Raw genomic sequence first — 21,691 nt, forward strand, 5'->3', positions numbered from 1 at the left:
CGGTAACTCTTTATGGGAGCAAGAAGCCTCCTCTTTCTCCCCAGGAGTGGCTCGTGGTTTCCAACTGCTGACCTTGTGGTTAGTAGCCAACCCAGCCCAAATCTTAACCACAAAGCAGCCAGGGCTCAGACACAGTCCATCTAAGTCTCACATCATGAACAGGACAAAGGCGCCAGCCACGACTGTTCACCATTTGCACCACCCAGGGACTGCTTCCCCCAGACAGATCCTCGCTCCTCATTAAATATTTAACACTCTCAAAACACACTCATGAAGCACAGGTATTTCCTAAGAGAAACATTTCCGAAAAGTGATGCTGGGTGGCGTAGAGCCATCCTGAAGTCCAAGTTGCAGATTTTGGATTGGGTTTTCAGGAGTTAAATTCAACCTTTGCCACCCCGTATAATCTCCGTTGACCCACTTAGTTTTTCTGAGTCTTGAATCCCCTATAACAAGGTGATACAATTAGCTGCCTAGCTAGGAAGTTGTTAGCATTCAAGTAAAAAAAAAAACGTGACTGCTCTTGACATTGGGACTGCCACACAGATCTCCAGATAACACAACAAAGTCCTTCCTATAGACAGTTTCGATCCCTTGCTTATTTGTCATCACTGGTCACATCCATTCATGCTAATGGATGTTCATTAGCACAGGGCATTGAGAGGGGGCTCATAGCGCATGCCCTTGTGAAAGCAAGGGAGGAAAGGGGCAAACCCTACTTCCTATTGTTCCAGTGTCCTCCTCTCCCCTGAAAGGTCCCCTGGTTGCCTCTTCAGACCTGCGCTTTTATCTTTCATAGATGTATGAGATCAAAGCAGAAGGCGCCATCGCAAAGAAGTTCAATGAGCTCCTGCAGAAACTCAGCTCGCCTCTGCAGCCCAGAGTCCCAGAGCACAGCAACAACAGGATGAAAAACCTCTCCTACCCATTCTCCAGGGAGAAAATGTACCTGTGAGTGTTGAAGCTGTTGGGGGAGGGACATGAGGTGAGATGGGAAGAAAAGGAGTCCTCAGCCCCGGGGCTCTCAAAGTGGGGGCCCTCGTGTCCTGGAGAGGGGAGAGGAAATAAAGTTCTATGGTAAAAGATCCCCCCCGTTCCTGCTTTGTGATTTCCCCTCTCTTTGGAGCACTGATTCAATGGCTTATGGGAGAACTCCTGATTTTGAACATTTGCATAGTGAATGAAGAACCAGGGAGCTGTCAATCAAAAGCTTCAAGACTCTGGAAGAACATCTTCTTTGGGGCTAGCAGTCAGCCCAGTTCCCAGGCTTAGAGTTCCATTGTGGCATGATGACCAGAAAGAAGATGATGGGTGATATATCTGTGTTTCTCTAGTCCCAGCTGCCTGCTCACACAATCCTTCCCACTCTTCTGGCCTTAAGGGAGGTGGAACACAAGTTCTTCACAAGGAGTGGATGTTTGGGAAATGTTTGGACAACATTTTGGGAAACATTTGGAGCCACGGTTGGGAATTAACTGAGCCTTTGTTCTACTTTAGGACCTGATGAGAAAATAATTAATTGTCAAGAATGATAAGAGACTCGCAAGTCAGGAAAGGATGGGACATGGGCAGACAGAGAAAATATAGGAGATAGTATTCATGGAAAAGTATTTCTGCCATGTATTTGAGACTATGTCAGCCTCTCTTTGCCATGTTAGATATTAATTCAATACATGTTTGTTTATATAAGTAGTCTCTCACTGGATCCTTGTAGATCTTGTGAGTTGGCCCCCTCCAGATCTTGTAAGTTGGTCATCCAGAGATAACAATCCTCTCTAAAAGAGAGCAAACCAAGGTCCAGGTCTGGCCTGAGAGTGGCAGGTGGACACCTGGTGTGCTGTCCTTGTTTCTACCCTTCCCTGGGCTTTCATTCATGCCAGTGTTGGTATCTGACTGGCCACCTCCAATACATCTCCATTCATGTAATCTCTGCTGCCCCTAAGACTCAGCTCATGAGTACTTTCTTTTGAAAGAACCATTCATTCTTCCCAACCAAAAGTATACTCCCTAGCCTGAGTATTTATAGCAGTCCTCCTCATGTCACCACGTTCTACTCTGCATCAGTGACTGGAAGACACACATATCCCAGGGACCGCTGGCTCTTGAAGAGCTGACAGCAAGTTTTATTCATCATACAATCTGTTGCTGTCTGAGATCCACCAGAACTTTCCAGCATTGCATCTGATCACTTTTCTGATGTGGTTTTCAAATGGAGGCGTAGATTCTAAGTCTTCCCAAAAGAATAGAAAGCTCTGTAGACAGTTGGATATTGGACAGCCTTTGGAGCTATTTTTCCATCCAGAAGCTAGGTTCTTCTAAAGCTTAGAACTTCATCAGCAAGCCAGTGAACTCTAAGACACAGAGTTTGGGTGTCATGGAAGCACTCCTTTGTGGTCTTTTGCATCACAGAGAACAGAATTCTTGGTGCCCTGTGGGCATGGGGTGAGTGTGGGGCACAGGTCATGGAGAGCACTCACCAGGTGCTGTTTTGGTCTCTCCAGGTACAACATCCAAGACAAGGACACCTTCTTCGATAATGCCACCCGTAGCCGCATTGTGAGTAAACAAGCGGGTGGGCTAGGGATGCAGGCTGCAGGGGTGGGGGGAGGGGGGAGAGCAGGGAAAGGCTGAACAAGGCTTTCTCTGGGCCTTCCTTGCAATGTCCCATCACTATTTGCTTGGAGTTGCCTAGCAACGGAGAGGTGTATCCAAGAGCTGCCAGATCCTAGTAGCAAAAGAAACAGCAAACAATCTGCCCTCTCCAGTGGGTGGAGGGGAGTGTCTTCTCCAGGAGCTCTCTGGAAGGCCCTTCTGAGAATCACAAACAGAAGGACTGTCAGACCTGGTGACTGTCAGAGCTGGTAGGATTGTAAACCCTGCAGGTAACCTGCCAGCGATTTACAATGGAGGAAACTGAGGCTCTGAGAAGCAATACATTGATAACATTTATTTAGAGTGTAGTGTCTGAATGAGAACTAGAACCAGTCCCCCAGATTACTGGGTCCCCAGATTACTGGGTCACGGACATTCTTCATGAGATTTTTCTTTCACATACTCCCAAGGGAGGGGTATGTGCTTTCGTGTCACAGGGTGCTCGAGAGCCCACCAATTTGCCCAAGAATGAAAAGACCAGCCCATTCAATAGACGTCAAAATCCATGACTGGAGCTAGCCCTTCTCCCCCCCTCCCCCTGAATATTAACAAGTGACTTGGAGTTTTGGGATTTTATAGAATGCTGATTATCATGGAAATCTGCTTTTGGCCTGTGCTTCTGTGGCCCCATGGGGAATGATAGGGTGTGTGTCTCCCTTCTTGGATCAGCTTGTTTTCTGAGGTGAATGGACCTGTAGGCAGAGGTGGGAAAGGGATGTGGAAAGCTTCCTCTTTCCCTCACCGAGAAGTGGGGGGGGGGGGGGGTGTTCCCGGTGACTTCCAGGAGAGAACTTGAGTTTCACTTGGCTGAGGAACTAGAAGGATTCCAAGTCAGGAAGGTGATAAGAAGGCCAGGAAGGATAATTGATAAGTGGGTAATGGCGATGGAATAAGACCCAGGCACAGTGAAAACACAGCTTGGACCTTTGGCTTGCAGGATGATCACAAAGACGTTCTAGGTCTGTTGGCCTAGCATTTTAGGAAAGATTAAAATAGGCATATGGCTTCTTGTCTCTTCCTCATGCAAATGACAACAACAAAAAATGCCTGACTTCCTGCTTCCTGGCTTGATGCTATTACAAGCCATTTAAGTCCTCCAATGGCTTAGGCCCCACGTCTGTGGGGAAGTTATAGAGTGTTGTAGAGATTAACTGATAATTGCAAAGTGCTTGTAAAATACTACAATGCCATGTAAATGCTGTTCCTAATTATTACGGCTGTGGAATTACTGCAGTGTATTATAAGCTGAATTAACATGCTTGGGCCCTGTTCTGCTGGAAGTGATTTCTTCACTGCGCCCTGTAGGTCTGTGGCTGGAAGACGGAAGTGTAAATGATGATGGAGTAACACATCTTCTCTCATGCTCATTCAGCTTTCCTTCTAGAAGCTTCTTCCTTCCCCCCATGCCCTTCTCTCATTCTACCCCACACTGTGAGTTTTGCCCTCGGGGTCTGCTCTGCCCTGGGCTTTCGTCCAAGGGCCTTACCTACATCTGTAAAAGCCCACCCTAAATGGCTGCCGTGAGCGGCTCCACTGCTTGTCCAGTGCAGACCTCTTGTCCCCTGGCACAGAGTGGAAACAGGAGGTCCCTGGTTGGCAACAGGTTTTCCCTGGCACAGCTACGTGCTTTGCAAGGAATGCTCTCAGCAGCCCTCCTTCCAATGCGAGAGGTGGAGTCGCCTGAAAACTCACAGGGACGGAGCCTAGGCGAGGGACGTCAAGGCCTCCCTAGGCATGTGGGTCTGTAGGCAGGCTGTAGCCACGGAGCCTACCAGGTACCCAGGACTGTGCCCAAGCCTTGGGGTCCCAGAGGAAGTCTATGGCATGCTTTGGTTGGTGAGGCAGGATTAGGACTCAGGAAAGTGCAGAGACACGGTAATACGAATAGCCGACATGTAGGCAGGCTTGTTCTGTTATAAAACTCTTGTTTTGTGCATTGTCGTTTTGGCTTTTCGGAACAGCTCGACGCTAGCTTTAGTACAGATGAGGAAATGGAGGGCCCTCTGGTAGCAACCAGGACAAGCACTGGCATGCCACCTGCCTGGCCGTCAGCAAGGTCTCTCCCTGCCTGGTGGAGAAGCCTGGGTTCCTCCTGGCCTTCTCCCCCTCATCTTGCTGGGGAGGGCTCCGCCATCCCCGAGGGTCCTCACGTGGGAGGTGGAGCCTGGTCCCCGCCCTAACTGGGGTGCTTCCCCCTAGCCCTCCAGAGGGCTGAGCGCATCTGGGACTGCCTCCGCTGTCTTCTTTACCTCCTGTCACTGTGGCCAGTTTCCGAGGGTGGGTGGAAGCGGGGAGCACTGTGCTAGAGGGGTTAACATTCTCTGTTTCCTCACGAACCTCTCGTTTGAATGGGTTTGACATGCAGGACAGAGCTTGGCACAGGCTGGGCCTCCCCCGACGGGTCCAGACGCCTCCAGGCCACAGCCCGACGCCCCACAGGCTGTGATGAGACCCGGGGTCAAGGCGTTCACGACTCTGCTGTCTCCCCCTTTTAGGTGCATGAGATTCTGAAGCGCACGGCCTGTTCCCGAGCGAACAATACAATGGGTAAGGACCCCCTATCCCCGACTGCGGGCCTGGGTGCTGGTGGAACACCGAGGGGGCCAGGGCCCTCTTTTCGACAGCTCACTAGGTGTGCAGCAAGAGCCAAAGGAACACCCCACACGCGGTGGGGAGGGGCGCAGCTGCTTTAGCTCAGGCTGAGAATGGCTGCCTGTCTTCCAAGAACAGGGGGTGTCCCGCCCCATGCCAGGGTGTGTGTTGCGGGCCTGTGTCAGAGCCATCCCTGTCCCATGCTCTTTCCCCCCATTCTGAGCAGCCAGCTGCGCCCGCCTCAGGATCGCCCCAAGGTTTTAATGGGTGCCTAACATCTGGTCGTTCGATTTGACTTTTTAAAGGGACGAAGGCACCTTAGGGATCCTGTGGTCCAACCCTTCTCTTTATGTCTGAAAGAGCAAACTCAGGAAAGGGAGAGGGGCTTGTCCAAGGTCCCCTGGTGCAGGTGCTGGAAGTCTGGATGCCGCCCTCCCAAGGTCAGCACGCCTCTCACCGTGTCTGGCGGAAGCCCTTCGCCTGCTTGCTTCTTTTCATTTCATTTGAAGATTTCGATTGTGAGCGAGGAGAAGGCCGGCATCGTCGTACGTTCAGCAATTCCTGCACCTCTTCGCTGCGAACCCCCTCCCCCTGCCATTGAGTATCTCACTTTCTTGCTGTGCCTTCCACTTCCCACCCTCCTTCCCACATTCCTGCGAACGTGATCCTTGGTTAAATACAGCCCAGTTACAGTCCATTTGACCCCAAACGCCCGAGGACTTCCAGGTCAGCATGACGGGCATCCTCAGGACAGACACGCAGCCTTTGCAGAATCTTGATTTCCAGCCCGAGAGTAGAAAGAGGAGCCATGGTGACATGGTGGCGACATGGAGCTGGGCTGCGATCTGAAAAGTCTGCAGTTGAAGCCCCCCCTCTCCCTCCCCAACAGCCACTGTGGCAGAAAGACTGGGCTTCCTACTCCCCTAGCAGTCAACAGTCTCCAGACCTCACAAGGGCGGTCTGCCGTGCCCTGCATGGTTGCTATGAATGGGCATTGACTCAGCGGCAGCCATGCGGTACTCTGGTGTTCTCCCGTCTTAGCCACTGGAGGTGGGTATAGGGGCTGATCGCACTATTTATTTGTAAATCTCGGGCTTTTATGAAAGTCTTGCCCCTTGCATCCCTTCCCCCCGCCGCCCCTCCTATGTCTTTCCCAGAGCTTTTCTCAGTTATGGGCTGATGACTGCTCCCTGTCTTTCCCAGCTCTCCCTGCCGCCGATGGAACATTCCAACGTGCCATGGGTTTGGTTCTGCCTCAGAGCGACCTCAGAGGGCAGAGTAGAACTGCCGCCGTGGGGTTCTGAGCCTGTAAGTCTTTCCAGGAGTAGAAAGTGACAGCTTTAGCCTGCAATGCTGCTGGTGCTTTTGAACTGCTGACCTTGTGGGGTTCGCAGCCCATCAAGTAGCGCCCTAGACCCTCAGAGTTCCTTCCACAGCTTAGAAACAAGCTCACGTCCCCTCATCCGCTGACCCAACGCTGAGCCAAGAGATCATGGGACGCTTTTTGTATTTTTTATATTATCTATCAAATTTATTGACTTGACCTTGACTTCTGGAAAAACTACTTCCCTGTTACAGGAAGCTACCTTGTACCTTCTCACGCTCACCTGCATTTGCCAACACTGCTACTTCAGAGTTCATTGTTGACTTCTTAGTGCCCACATGTGATCATCCGGTCTCCGTCTTCTCTTCCTTCACTCCCTACACCCTCTCCACCCTCCTTTACCTAACCCCCATCTTCTGAGAGCTGGTAACCAGCAAGTGCTGCCAATCTCCCCAGATGTTTTTGTTCTCTTTCTGCCTCATGGACCACATGACCTTTGAATCCGCTTCTTTCTCCCACACTGGAAAGAGGTTGTCTTTTCCGAGTTCCGTTGACTTCTTTTCTCTTGTTACCTCCGTCCGGAGAAGGTGCAACCATCCATTTAGGTCATTGATTCTCTCACCAATTCCAGCTTGTTGTTTTTGCTGCCAGCTGTTGGATGGACCCCTTCACAGGGTTCGTCCAATTCATCACAGGAGCAAAATGATAGTGATGAAGTAGCAATGAAAATAATTTTATGGTTGGGGGAGTCCCCACCACATGAAGAACTGTATGAAAGGGTCGCAGCATTAGGAAGCTTGAGAACCACTGCTCTAAATTGTTTAAAGTTCACCGGAGACCCTCAAACACAGGGATTTTTGTTTTTTGAAAAACTGTGTTTTTTTTGGTGTCTCAAATTCAAATGTCATAAGACTTTTATTATTTTTTTTTAATTTTTAAAAAAGTCTTTCTGTCCTTCAGAACCCTTTGGAAACACATGCAAACACTATAGAGACCAAGGGGTGCCAAGATTAAGCTCATCTTGCTTTAGTTCCACCCTTGAAAAACTCATAAATTAGTCATTCAGCCATGCATCTAAACTGATGATTTTGAGGTAATGTGGTATGTGCTATATAACAGAGACCTGGAGAGTACAGTGAGAGTACAGAGGAAGTGACAATTAGTATTCACGTTTGCCTTTAAGTCGCAACACAACGATCCACTTAGTTTTGGAGCTCCCAGGAAAAGCAAGTGTCTTAGCTATGCTACATAATTACCACAAGAGGGTGGCTTTAACAAACAGAAGTTTATTCTCTCACAGTTAGGAGGCTAGAAGACCAAATTCAGGGTGCTAGCTCTAGGGCAGTGGCTCTCAACCTTCCTAATGCCCTTTCAGACAGTTCCTCATATTGTGGTGACCCCCCCAACCATAAAATTATTTTCGTTGCTAATTCATCACTGTCATTTTGCTACTGTTATGAATCAGGCGACCCCTGTGAAAGGCTTTTTCAACGCCCCCAAAGGGGTTGCGACCCACAGCTTGAGAACCGCTGCTCTAGGGGAAAGGAACCGTGGTTGGGTAGGGGTTACATGTTGGGCGGGTAACTCCAAGGTTCATAGTTGGAAACCATCAGTTGCTGTGGGAGAAAGCTGAGGCTTTCTACTCTCGTAGAGTTACCGTTTGGGGAACCCACTGAGGCAGTTTCTGTTCTAGCCCGCAGCCTGGTTTTGAGTTGGAACTGATGCCAAGGCAGTGGGTTTGCTTTGAGTAGCTGGAGGGGGAAGACTATCTCTGTATCTCTTCTGAAGGTAAGTCCTTGTTTCTTTCCATCTCCGAGCCCAGCTTTCTTCCCTTGGATAGCTCTGCGTGTCTAGGCATCAGTCTTCCCTGTATCCTAGCGGGTTCTCAGCATAGGAGCCTTGGGTCCAAAAGACATGCTCCTCCCCTTTTCTTTCTTGGTGTTACATGATCTCTCCTCCGTTTGCTTCTGTCTTGTCAATGATAAGATAAAGACTGATTCAGGCCAAACCCACGAAACTCACAGCTGCCATTTGAGTAGGTTTATTGTATGTGACCCTAGCTCTCTTACAACCAATTGGCTGGTCACTGATCCAGAGGGATGATTACATCATTACAAACCATATATATATAATTTTATTGTGGGCTCTTATAGCTCTTATAACAATCCATACATCAATTGTATCAAGCACACTTTTAGAGTATTTTCTTTCTACTTGAGCCCTTGGTATCAGCTCCTCTTTTTGCCATCCCTCTCCCACCCTCAGGTGTGTGTGTTATAGGTCGATCATTGTGATTGGTATCCCCTTTCTTCCCCCTTCTCTCCCACCTTCCCTTTACTCTCATGGTATCAATACTCCTATTATTATTCCTGAGGGGTTTATCTGTCCTGGATTCTGTGTGTCGAGAGTTCTTATCTGTACTAGTGTACATGCTCTGGTTTAGCAGGATTTGTAAGGTAGAACTGGGGTGATGATAGTGGGTGGGCAGGGGTGGGGCAGGGAGCATTATAGGAGTAGAGGAATATTGTGTGTTTTGTTGATGCTATACTGCACCCTGGCTGGCTTGTCACTTCCTTGTGAACCTTCTGTAAGGGGATGTTCAATTGTCTACAAGATGGGCTTTTGGGTCTCCACTCCAAACCCCCTCATTTGCACTAATATAATTGTTTGCCAGCGAGATTCATGGCCCACACAAACGGATACCAGTCAACCCATGATAATAGGTGTGTTAGGAATTATTATATTTAATTACTTATGGGTTCAGGGTGAATAAATGCCTTGCCTGGAGTTCACACAAAGTCCCTGAGAGAATTGGATCTAGAATTAGAGCCCTCTGGATTCAGTTCTATTTTCACTACCTTCAGGATACCATTAACTAGGAGTAGAGTTAGGTTAAGGAGTCCTGGTAGCATGGTGGTTATGAGTTGGACTGCTAATTGCCAGGTTGGTGGTTCAGAACCACCAGATTTTCTGAAGGAAAAGGAAGAGACTTTGTGATTCTGTAGAGACTGACAGTCTCAGAAACTCACGGAGGGCAGTCCTACCCTGTCCTATAGGGTCCCCATGAGTTGACATTGACTCAAGGGCAGTGAGTGAGAGTTATGTTAGATCTCTCGAGTTCATCTCAGACTTTATAACTTTTGCACAGGGGAAAATTAACAGAATTGCTCTGTTTTTTGGTTATTTTCGTCGATTCTTTTCCCCGACTGCCAATGGGAAGGTGGTGTGAATGACTCCTATGGGAGAAGTATTATGTTTTCTACTCTTGTAACGGGTTATAGGCTTGGAGACCCACAGGGGCAGTTCTACCTTGTCCTACAAGGCCACTATAAATTGAAATAGACTTGATGGAAGTGAATTTTATGTTTTGGTTTTAGAGTGACAGCCTAGGAAAATCTCTTGGATCTTTGGCCAACTTAAGATCTTATGTAGAAGAACAAAAGGAATGAGGAATACTTAACATTGTCAGGACTCGAGATAATGTAGCTCTCCGAACCATGGGGTAAAGTTTGGTTCTATTGCCCTTCCTCTGGGCGTTAGAAAGGTAGAGGAGAAGGAAAGATGACTAGAAAGGACCTAGATTTCTCTAGAAGGCTGTTGACTAATAAAAAGGAAAAGGAGAGACCCGAAATGTGCTTAAAAGTTTTGTTATTTTCGTTGATTCTTTATCCTTGAAATTATTTTATAACTACTTTTAATGTGGCTGCTACCTCAGTGACCAACTTGTAGAACTTTACTCTCTTCCCCATTGTACCCAAGGGAATACTTAGAAGATGAAAATAATGATAACTTAAAATTCCCTTATTTATCTGGTATTATTGCTTGTTTCTTTGTAGTTAACGCATTTATTGTAGAATACTTTTACAAAGTAAGTAATGCACATACAAGCTCCATGTATTGATTTATTTAGATTTCTGTTTTGTGCCACAAAAATTCTGAAGTGGCTTACAAGAAAAACAATAAACTAACATAATATGAGTAATAAATTAAAAAATAAGAACCGGGAAAAACACAAATTAAAATAGAATGTCAAGTCTGAGAGGGGAAACACCAGAAAGCAAAGATTCAAACCATAATTGCTGTAGTTGGACTGCAAATTTGGCTTTGAACTAAAGTGAAAGGGGAATGTGGCCAGTGGCGTGGTTTCTACTGTCTACAGCAATATAACGTAGTACAGAAACATTTCTAAAATTCATCATACAATTCCTTGCTTCTTACATAGAACATACCAACGTAGCATCTACATGAGGGTAGGTGGAAAATACTGCTGCAAAATAATAGAAACCTTTGTTAAACAAAAATAGCAAGAGATGAAGGTATTGTTCCTCAACATATCCCACATCAAGGTCAATTATATTCTTAAGATGATGTTTCCATCTTCCCCAAATCATTCTGTATTCGTTGGATTTTCCGATGTTAAAACGGTAGTTTGACATCATCAAGGAATTCAGTTTTGTTTTAAAATGTTCTTTGCGTTTGGGAAGAAAAACAAGTCCAAAGAAGGACGATCAGGGATGCGTGGTAAATGGGATATGGTTTCCCAAGTCCGCTCTCCTAGGCCACACCTGCTACCCTCGGAGAAGGGGCAGGGCATCACTGTGAAGGAAAAGAAAGCAAAAGGAGCTGCCTCAACACAACTTCCCTGACCTTCTCCTCACCAATGCAATTTTGTTAACAGATTCTTTCTAAGAAGTCCCTGTTATCATCCTATGTCATTTGAGCGGGGAAAAAACCAACCTAAGATTATTAAGAATCTCCTTTGGAATCCTCAAAAAATGATTGCCATCTCTCTCAGTTGACATCGCTGTCTCCGTTGAATTGACCCAGCAGATCCCCTTGTCATGTGTGTGTGTGTGTGTGTGTGTGTGTGTGTGTGTACTAGAATGAGACTAAACCACTGTATTATCAGTGGAACATTGCTGCAGCCCTCCCCTGATCTCAGAGGCACGTTTAAACACATTTTTTGGAATGAACCACGCATGTAGGAAGGGGGCCCTCACAGCAATCTTTTTTGACTAATCCTTGAACATCAATGCAGGGATGATTTAGGATCATTCTTAAGAACAGCACAGATTTCCTCAAGGATTATCATAGTATTGTCAGGACTATTTGGTCCACATTGTTCTGATTTCTTGAATTCTTGGTTCTGGTAACCCTCCTCTCCCCCTGAAGGTTGCCATTAATTTTGCTTTGATGTTTGGAAAACAAAGACGCTCACTGGAGTTCTGAGGAAGAGCTGGTGAAGTGCATTAGGTCTGTTGCAGAGAGAGTGAGCACCATAAAGGACTGGGCGATAGGAGGTCGACTTCAGCTGTTAATAGATTTTTCTTCATCTGAATGCTCTGTTGTTAGAGTGGAGACAGCCAGTTAACAGTTGCTGTCAATTAAGGTATTCATCAACAAAAAATAATGAGGAGTCTTGGCACTGGTAATAGTTCTGTGTTTTTATTATCTAATGTGAGCCTTTAAACGACCAGGTGTATTATTTTCAACAGATGTAAACCTCATTTCACAACAGTGACACTAACTGGTTTGCCCAAGCTTACAGTGAATTGGTGGCATAGCAAGATTTAGAGACCAGGTTTCTTGACTTGTTCTCCACTGTGTTTCTGACTAATCACCTAATAAGTGGGTGAAGTGATCAGGAAAGGCTCCTGAGATGAATCCGAAACTTAAGCTCTTCCCAATGTAAGCTTCACTCTGATCCAACAGAGATTGAATAATGTCTTACTCTGTGTCTTTGGTGGCACTGTGGGTAAAAGCCGGACTGCGGGCCACAGGTCTGCACTTCAAAGCCCCCATCTGCTTCTCACGTGAAACACGGTGCCGTCAGCTCCCGTAAAGATGTGTCACCTTGGAAACCTGACGTAGGATCATACGAATGAGAATTGATAGGTGGCTGCAGGTTTATTATTTTTTTTTGCGGGTCCCTGAATGGTTGGCCCTTTGAACCCTCCCAGAGACATCTTTGGAAGGCCCACCTCATGACCTGCTTCTGAAGGTCATGGCCTTGAAAACCCCATGGACCGGTTCTGCTCCCCACACACGGGGTTGCCATGAGTCGGAATTCACTTGACAGCAATTAGCAACAATAAACAAGGTGCCCTACATGATTTAGCGTTAGGGAAGAGAGTAATGAATCAAGCCAACACATTCCCTGTCTTTACGGGCCTTGTATCCTCGTGGTAGGAGGCAGAAAACACGCCATGAAAGAATCACTCAGAAGGGGAATCAGCAGCCAGGTCCGATGAGAGGGCTGAGGGTTGAGGTGGAAGTGGTACTTTGCATAGGGTGGTCGGAGAAGGCCTCAATGAAGAAGTTGCGTTTGAAGGAAAGAAGGAGGCATCTATGCGGCTGCTTATGAGGGAAAGGGAGCAATAGAAAAGGCACAATGGTAGCAGCCCCAATCAGGAAGAAGCTGCACGCTCAGGTGAGGATGATTCAAGACAGGGGTGCTTATACCAAGGTGTGGGCAGCAAGCAGTGGAATGCAGGAGATGGGAGAGTAACCCTGAGTTAGCAGCAGTAGAGGGAGGGAAAGAGGGGGTCCTGGAGGGCAGAAGGGCAGAGTCAGGTGGCAGGGGCCACCTTGAGAGGAGCACTGACACGCCAGCACCCATCGAGGATGTTCCTGGAGTTCTAAGTGCTTTCTCTCTACCTGTGACCTGCTGAGCCCAGGAGGAAGTCGGTGAGCGTGGAAGGCCTCGCCTGTGAGACAGAGAAGGGAGGAGAGTGGATCTAGAAGGGGCGATTGGAAAGGCTGGAGGAGTGGGTAGCCATTCCCGATCTGGGGTGTCTTAAGTTGTGAAACTTCTAGCAAATCATTTGCCCTCTCTGGGTCCATTTCTTTTCTGTAAGACAAAGGTAGAGATAAGCTTCTCTGTGTCTCTGTCATTTCCTAGACATTGCAAGACAAAAAGATCACATAGTTTCTTTTACGTATGGACCAAGGGGGTCCCAAGAAGATATGAGCTTTAAGTTTATAGAAAGGGCCCTGGTCAGGATATGGGATTGCCAAATATTCATGGACCTCTGAGAGGAAGGGGGGAGACCGTTACAGTTAAGAGGTAAGTAGGAATAGGGAGCATTGTTGGTGAGACTGATTGGAAGTAAAGACTGCCCTCTTACATCAATTACTTGCTAGTTACCTTGGGCTATATTTGCAGGTGTGGTCACATCTACTTGTATCAGTATTACCTGGTGCCCTTCTTAAAACCCTGGCTGCCTAAGATCCACACTATATTCATTCAGAATCTGTAGGGGTAATTGTTTTTCCTTTTCCCATGGTTTAAGTATATTAATGAGTTGCTCAATCATCTCCCCACTCAAATTTAGATCATTTTTTTCATTCTTGTATCCATTATTTTGCGTTCCCCAGTTTCCCTCAACCTCCCCTGTCATAACCCTAAGGAGCTATTAATCTAGTTACTGTCCCTATGGACTTGCCTATCCTGGATTTCAGATAAAGAAAAACCATACCAAATGACGACAACCAAACCAAACCAAATGACGACAACAAAACCAAACACAAGAGATCAAAACCAGACAATTAGGAAAAGAAAGGCAACAACAACAAAATGGAACATAACAAAACCTCAGTCCAAAATAAAGAAGGCATAATAAAAACTAGAAGAAGTTGAAAGTGGGTCCAAAGGGAACACAAATGAGGGTTTAAGTTTTAACTTACCTAACTGCACTTTCCAGTGCGCTCTGTGGGAGAACGAGATCATTCACTTCCCTGGTCAGTGGTTGAGGGAATTGAGTGGAGGTTTAATTTAAGTGGCGTGTCCACATGTTGCTTTCGGGCTTTCACAGTCATCCATATCCTTCAGCAAACCAGAATTTAAACTCTAGTGCAATTTCCTTCTCTGATCTTGGATTTTATTAGTTATGATCCTTGGATCAGAGAAGCTGGCATGCTTCTTATGTGGGAACTTAGCCGGCACTTCACTTAGATGGCTGCTTGTTTGGAGACAAACTTTTAAGACCCCGGGTTCTGTTCTTCCTGATAGCCAGACACCATCTGATTTCTCTACCAAACTTTGTTATAGCACCCATCCATCAACGAAGGCAAATAGCCTGCTAGACCACATCATAAGAACTAATTTGTGCTTATTAGATTAGGACTTGTGATTAAGCATAAGCTCTAAATTTATTCATATAACTAAGGTTTATCTGTATCCCTGATCCACTTTAGAGGCAAAATTATCAGCTTTTGGAAAAATAATATAGGTAACCTGCAGGGGGCATCTGGTAATTCTAATACTAATATTGATGTAGTTAATGGTGTATAATTTAACATACTATTGAAAAAATAAAAATACATATATAGGAAAAATTATCAGACTGAAATCCATAGAATGTTCACTTGTACAAATTAAAATCACGACTGAACACTGCTTAAAAAAGCAGTAACAGTTAAACACAAGGCAAAATTTTTGATAATGCTCAATCACTAAGGCAAAACTACGCTTTTCAGAATTAAAATATGTCACAAACAGCTAAGAAAATATGAAAATGTATGTTGGTCTTAAGTTGCAAATTATTGGGCAACCTTGAAAGAAAGACATTTGAACCAAAGTCCAATGATTTCAAAGTCCTCAATGCTGGGATAGCGATCATCTCCTTCTCACCCTCGATGTTTCAACTTCAAGTCCAAAGGAGTATTTCACTTCCTTTAATCTGGACCAGGTGTGTTGGCAGCAAAGTACAGTTCATTTAAAGAGGCTTCCAAATTGGATCCTTCTGATGTGGCCTATGAAGAATCTGTTTACTTTAAAAAGTCAACATCTAAACTCCAGGTAGCCTATAGCACAAGGCCTGGGTCCCCAAGGGTAGAAATGAAATTCAATTAAAAAAAACAAGCATGATTAGCAGAGTGTAATATTGGGTGGATTGTCCACTTGTGGTGGTGGGGGGGGGGGTCTATACAATTAACAGTGTCTTCTCCAGGGGTGGGCCTCCCCTCCTTGTTTACCTACTAACCCCGATGTAAAAGCACCTTCTCTGAGAAAGAGACAGACATACCCCAACCCCGCTCTAGTCATACATTTCCACTGAAGTTCACTGAACACCGTTGTCTATTAATTTGGAGTGACTGTGAGGCAATGCTAATTGGCAGGAACTATTTGGTCCTCTCCCACACACTCACTGCCACTGATTCAATTCCAACTCCCTGGGTCACTAGGAATCCGTCCTCTCCCAGCTCCTGCTAAATGAGAACCTGACCCCAGCTGAGGTGGGACCTCTTCAGGAGAAGTTTTCAAGGTAGAAACGAGGGAGTGATAAATGGTCCTCAAGCATCAGACAGACATGGCACAATGTTGCTTCGGAGGCCATGACCTGAGAACAGATGCCAGCCTTTTGCTTGGTGTTTACCCAAATTTTAGGTAAAATGGGTGATCAGCGGTGCTTTCTGACCTAGCCACATTTAGGAAGGTGCACAGTGATGCCACCTGCCTTCTTTCCATGATAAAAACGCACGGTGAGGTCATTTACCCATTGGTTTCCCAAAGCACCCAAGGATGACATGTCTGCAGAGGGCCAAGTATCTCATTATTTTTGCCTTACATTTGTATGATTGCTACCATCGGAACATGTAATTCCTTTTTATACTCCTGCCAGCCGTTGGGAATCTTGATGATCTTTCGGTTTTCTTTTTCTCTGTGTGTTTGTGTGTGTGTGGGTGGGTGTGTGCGTGCGCGTGCTACAAACTAGTATAAGAACCAATCACGAGAGCTGACCTTGAAAAAGTATGGTTGGATTGACACTTGGTGATGGATTGTCTAACTTAAAACTTATCTTTAATAAACTTCAGAAGAGACAGCAGTGCCAATGCACACACCGTGTCCAGAAACTGACTATCCGGGTGCATCTGGGTCCTGCGTGGTATTGGAAGCAAGTGCGTGATCAGAAACTCAGCTCATCCCCCTGAGGCCTTGTTACCAACGTCACATCATTGGAGGTCAGCCAACAGGGCCCTGGAAGTTTACCCCATTATTCAATGACGCTAAAGGGCACATTGCCGTGCAAAGAGAAGGAAGCAACCTTGGCCGTATCAGAGAATGGCAAGTGCCTTTGCTTGCCCTTCATATGGAAGTTAGTGTTACGTTTTCACGGACAGAAAATTACAGATGGATAGAGCTGCCTTTTTATGGACATTTTGGTGTCAGAGCATTTAAACAAATGTATGCTTTGGGCATCTCCCCTCCCCACACAGGAGACGATGTCTTAATTATTTTGACCAAAGCCAGACCATGTTGTGTGTTGTAAACATCTGGTTTATCATTCATCCAGCTGAACTGGTTTATATTTTGTTAGAAGAAAAGGCTTGGGATTAAAGGCATTTAAGTAATTAAGCACACGTCAAGACAATTTGGTGATGGGTAAATATAGTCTCTGTTAAGTGTACCGTCTGGGGCCTCTGGTTTCGATTTGCGTCCGGCTAGAGTGCAGGGATGAAAGCAGAATCTCGGGTAGACTGGGCCTTGTTCTGGGAGGAATGAAAACCAAATGGGTTTTCAGGAGCTCAGCACCGTTGCTCTAAGTACCTGTCCAGGGGGATGAAAGTCTCTTTTGAGTGTGGCCTGGAGGGAACAGAGCCATGGGGCCCGCCACCCAGCATCCCTGGCAGATTTAATGAGACTCTCTTTGGGAGGCAGACCATAAACTCCTGCACTTTGGTTGTGCCTTTGTGTCCAGAAAGCCAGAACCATCTCTGAAGCTAAATGTTGGCCCCTGGTTTTGCGTTTTGCACGTGTGCACTCAGGCACCAGTCCTGGGGGTCTGGGCCCACCTAGATTGTGTTTTTGTTGTTGTTTGTTCTGGTTCCTATGACTGCACAAGGGTGGGGCTCTCCAGTCCGGTGGGATCCCGCTACGGAGAGGCAGGGGTGGGCATTCTAAGAAGCCAGTATAAAGCACATGGTGATTTGGAGGCGAGCAACCTGTGGAGATGATGAGGATGAGGGAGGAAGCCTTTACCTTCTCATTCTCTGTTTGAGGCAGGCACAGCCTCTCTTTGGGGGTCCAGGAAAGATCCTGGCCTTTGCTTATTGGGTCACATGGTTGAGCCTCTCCCTCTCCCTCTCCCTGGGTCTGTGGAAGAGAAGAAAGGCTCTAGATGCCATCCTGGGAAAGACAGCTTGGTCGTTATGGCCCCATAGATCATGCACGATGGAACCAATTAGCCCATTTTTCTGTTGAAAAGAAAGGAAAAAATTCAGAATTTTGATTTTCAAAGCCGGTACTCTTTTATTTTTGGTTAAAAAAGAACCAACCCCGTTTCCTTATTTTCTTCTTCTTTCAAACGGATTTCCATGCTTGTTTGGGAGCAGACGCTTGGTTTCTGAAGTCTGTGGGTGAAATGAGGCCCCCGTGAGGAGCAGTCTTGGGTGAAATGGCGCATTCCGCTGTGCTGCTCCCCCCTGCCCCATTCCTCCTCCTTTCATGTCAGAGTCCCTGGGGCTGTAAGGGTTCACACACTCCCGGAAAGGTCGGCTGTTCAAGGTCACCAGACGCACTGTGAAGAACAGGCCTGGTGATCTACTTCTGCGAAGTGAACCGTGGACAGCCCTACGGAACCCGATGAGGCCACCATGGGTTGGAGTTGACTTAACAGCCATTGGTCTGGTCCCCTCCCCCAGCAGCCACTGACAGGGACTGTGCTTCGGGTGACCTCTGGAAAGAAGGAAGTGCGTCTCCCTGAGGACAGAGAAGCCCCGTGTTTGAGAACTTGGTGCTCAGAGGAGTTAGGGCAACTCAGGTGTGGCAGCCGCCATCGTGCGGCTCTAAAGGCAAGACTCGCGTCCGGGCATCCTGTTAGGACGAAGACAGGTCAGCCCGTGTGTAAGTGCTCCACTTCTTCAGCACGGGATGGCAAAGGCTGCGGGGGGCAGTGGGGAGGGCGGGCGCCCAGGATCGAGGAGGAGAGATTACTCTGGAAAGACCAGCATCCCTTCACGGTGTGCCCAGCAGTGAGGGCGTTGTGAGCGTCAACGCGAAAGAGAAGAAGAGGGTCTGACCTCAAGGCTTTTGCAGGATTTGAGGAACTGAAGGCAGAGAACACCCTACAAGTGAAGTGAGACCCTGGGTGAGACCGTGCGGAACAAATGGAGCTTTCTCTGAGGCAGGAGGCCGAGTGGCTGTGCACTCTCAGCGATTCGAAATCATTCACCGATTTGAGACTCTGGAGGCAGGATGCGGCGATCGAGTTGTCAGACTCAGTGGTCATGCTGAACATTAGCAGAAGCACGAGGAGGGGAAGCCCCGATCTTCAAGTGTGCTGCCCTGGCCACCATGGGTTGTGAGCATGGGCACAGGGTAGGGGTTGAGTGTGGGGTGCAGGTCTAGGTGGGGCCCACCCTGTCTGTGATGCCTCAGCCTCTATCCATGTAGACAGCCCTTTCGTAGCTTTGAACTGCACCCCCTCTGCCAGCTGCCGCCCCCCCCGCCCCCCGCCCCTGGTTTGGGACTCCTCCTCTTGATTATTGTAGGATGACTTCCCAGTGCTGTGGTTCTGGCTCTTGAACTGATTAGGGACGCTCAGAGTGAGCCCGTGGTCTCCTCAGGAGGACGCATCTGCAGCTCCCTGAGCAACTGGGCACCCCTCCCCCAACCACCAGGACACCCCCTCCTCTGTCCGATCCCCACGCCTTTTATTTGTTTTCACTCTCTGCTCCCCCATGCACCCCAAAGCGGTTTCTGATGTGTTATATTCAAGCTGGGGAGGAAACGTGGACTCAGGAAAGCCTGGCCCCTTGGTGGCACGGCAGCACCCAAACACACGGCTGTCAACTCGTTGGGAGTGTGGCTACTCCCACCCTCCCCGGGGCTCCACTCCCACTTGGGGTCCTGGTGCTACTTGGCAGCCTACATCCAGGGAACCCCCAGAGGCAGGCCAGGCGTGAGGACAAGTAAGGGGAGACGCGTGGTAGGTTCCGTGGCCGTGGAACATGTCCGTGGGGAACCGGGTGGGGGGAGGAGGAGGACGAGGTGGAAAGTCATGAATTTGAATGAGTAGATGGTGTCTACATCTGTTGTTATCCTGACCTATGGAAAAGTGGATTCCTGAGCCTTTGGGCATCATGTGGGTTTCCATCCCAAACCCATGACCCCCTCATCTCGTGGCTGTCCACAGCCTTTCTGGAAAGAATGGGTCAGGGCAGAGAGGGTGGGTGAGGCAAGGGGCATCACTGTCCCTGGAGCTCCCCCTGCCTCAGCCCTCCCCGAGGTCCACTGTGGATCCCTGCTAGGCTGGATCCTTGGTGCTGTGAGGGACAGAGCTACAATCCCTCCCATCTGGAAGCCAGCAGACCAGGACTGACGATTCTGACTCAGACAGAACCTACAGACCCCTTTATAGTCTCTGAATAAAAACCATGAATGAAGCAAGCACATACCCAGGACTGTATGGCGAGCAGAAGAGTCTCTGGTGTGAGTATATTGGAGTTACGGGGATGGGACCATTTGTTTAGTTCACTTATATTGAGGAGAGTCTGCTATGTGTGATTTAGTTGAGTCAATGGGTGAGATGCTGTACGGATTAGAACAGATGCAAACGTGGTGTGGTTTTCAAGTGCTTTGGCTCTAAAACCTCTTTAGACTCCTAAACAGGACACCTGTTACCGGGTAAGAGTTGGACTGCTAACTGCAAGGTCAGCAGTTCAAATCCATCAGCTGTTCTGAGGGAGAACGATGAGCATAAAGATGTACAGCCTCAGAAACCCAATATAGAGTCGCGATGAGTCAGAACTGAATTTGTGGCCGTGGGGTTGGATAAGTGGACTCTTAAAATTTATTGAGCATACCCAAAGAGTTTTTATTTAGGCGAGTGATAACTGTTCGGATGTGTTACATTAGAAAAGAAAAAAGACGAAATCACAGACACATCAAAATGATATTGCATGTGCAGTATTGTTTTTAACTCAGACCTCATGTGTAAAATTTGCCTATAAGGCTTTCTAGGACATTCTCTATGGGGACAGATCACCACATCTTTCTTCCACAAGGCTGCCGGTGGGTTTGAATCACCAACCTTTTGGTTAGAGGCCCAGCCTTTAACTACTGTGCCAGCATTTACCGTGCTTAATTAATGCCTGTAGCCTCTGGAAAGTACTACCACACACTCAGGAGTGAATAAGAACAAAATGCAACTTTTGCTTTAGTATGATTATCAAAATAGTATTGGCTTTGCAGAATCTCTGAAAGGGACTTGGCCCTCTGACCACATTTTAAGAACCGGGACCCTATTGCCTTACCTCGGGTGTTTATGATCCTGGATGGCAGGTCAGTCGGAGCCATGAAGAAGGCCCTACCCTGAGAGGGAAAAGGCGCGGGCAGGATGAGTGCTGTGGGATTCCTGGACTTAGGCTTTTGATGGCTGTCATTGCAATGATTCATAGGCATCTCTGGATGCCACCGAAGGCAGACAGTCTCCCTCCAAGTGCCCGGTGTCCATGACGGTGGTGCTGGTGGACGGGACGAGCCGGAGCTCTCTGAATCTCAGAGACAGGAGAAATGTCAACCTTGAGGGAACTCGTTTGGCATTGAAATGGAACTTTGGTGTTTGGGAAATAATAAAAGCATTGCTTTTATAAAAAAAAGGACCGAAACGTCTCGGCTGGCATGACGATGAGGAGAATGTAATGATTCTCAACTAAGAATCTTGTCTTTTACCAAAAGACAAGGGGTGAGTTGAGAAGCGCCTCCCCTCGAATGACTTTTCCCACGTTCCTTTCTTCCTTAGGTATTAACTCTCTGATAGCGAACAACGTCTATGAGGCTGCCTACCCTCTTCATGACGTAAGTACTTAGAAACAAACGCCCCACACGTAATCTGCGTGTTCCCTGTGTCCTTCACACTGTTGGAAACCACATAATAGAATGCGCACAGTAGGTGAATAACTGCCCAGAGGCAAGCATGAATCTTGGACGAGTCCTTGCTGACACCAAGCCCTAGTTTGAGTTTTGCCCCTCATCCCAAACTCTGTTTCTGCAAGGATTTCCCCAGAGAATTACACAAACTGGTTTGTGTTTGAACGTTCCCTGGACTCCCTGACTCTGGGGTGAAAGTGTGAATAGGCAGACATGCATGCAGACTGTTAATGGGAGGAGACAGGGATGCA

At 47.4% G+C, this 21,691-nt stretch overlaps 1 protein-coding gene across 1 annotated transcript in view; it reads left to right on the forward strand.

Moving 5' to 3' along the window:
- The window catches only part of ANO2 (anoctamin 2), a 415,077-nt gene that overhangs the window by 124,817 nt on the left and 268,569 nt on the right, over positions 1-21,691 (forward strand). Inside the window, exons 4-7 of the mRNA XM_075553136.1 lie at positions 800-951; positions 2,502-2,556; positions 5,148-5,199; positions 21,313-21,368. Coding sequence (XP_075409251.1) covers positions 800-951; positions 2,502-2,556; positions 5,148-5,199; positions 21,313-21,368 — 315 coding nt within the window. The remainder of the gene's footprint in view (positions 1-799; positions 952-2,501; positions 2,557-5,147; positions 5,200-21,312; positions 21,369-21,691) is intronic.

The sequence above is a fragment of the Tenrec ecaudatus genome, chromosome 6 (assembly GCF_050624435.1).
Source record: "Tenrec ecaudatus isolate mTenEca1 chromosome 6, mTenEca1.hap1, whole genome shotgun sequence".
NCBI lineage: Eukaryota > Metazoa > Chordata > Mammalia > Afrosoricida > Tenrecidae > Tenrec > Tenrec ecaudatus.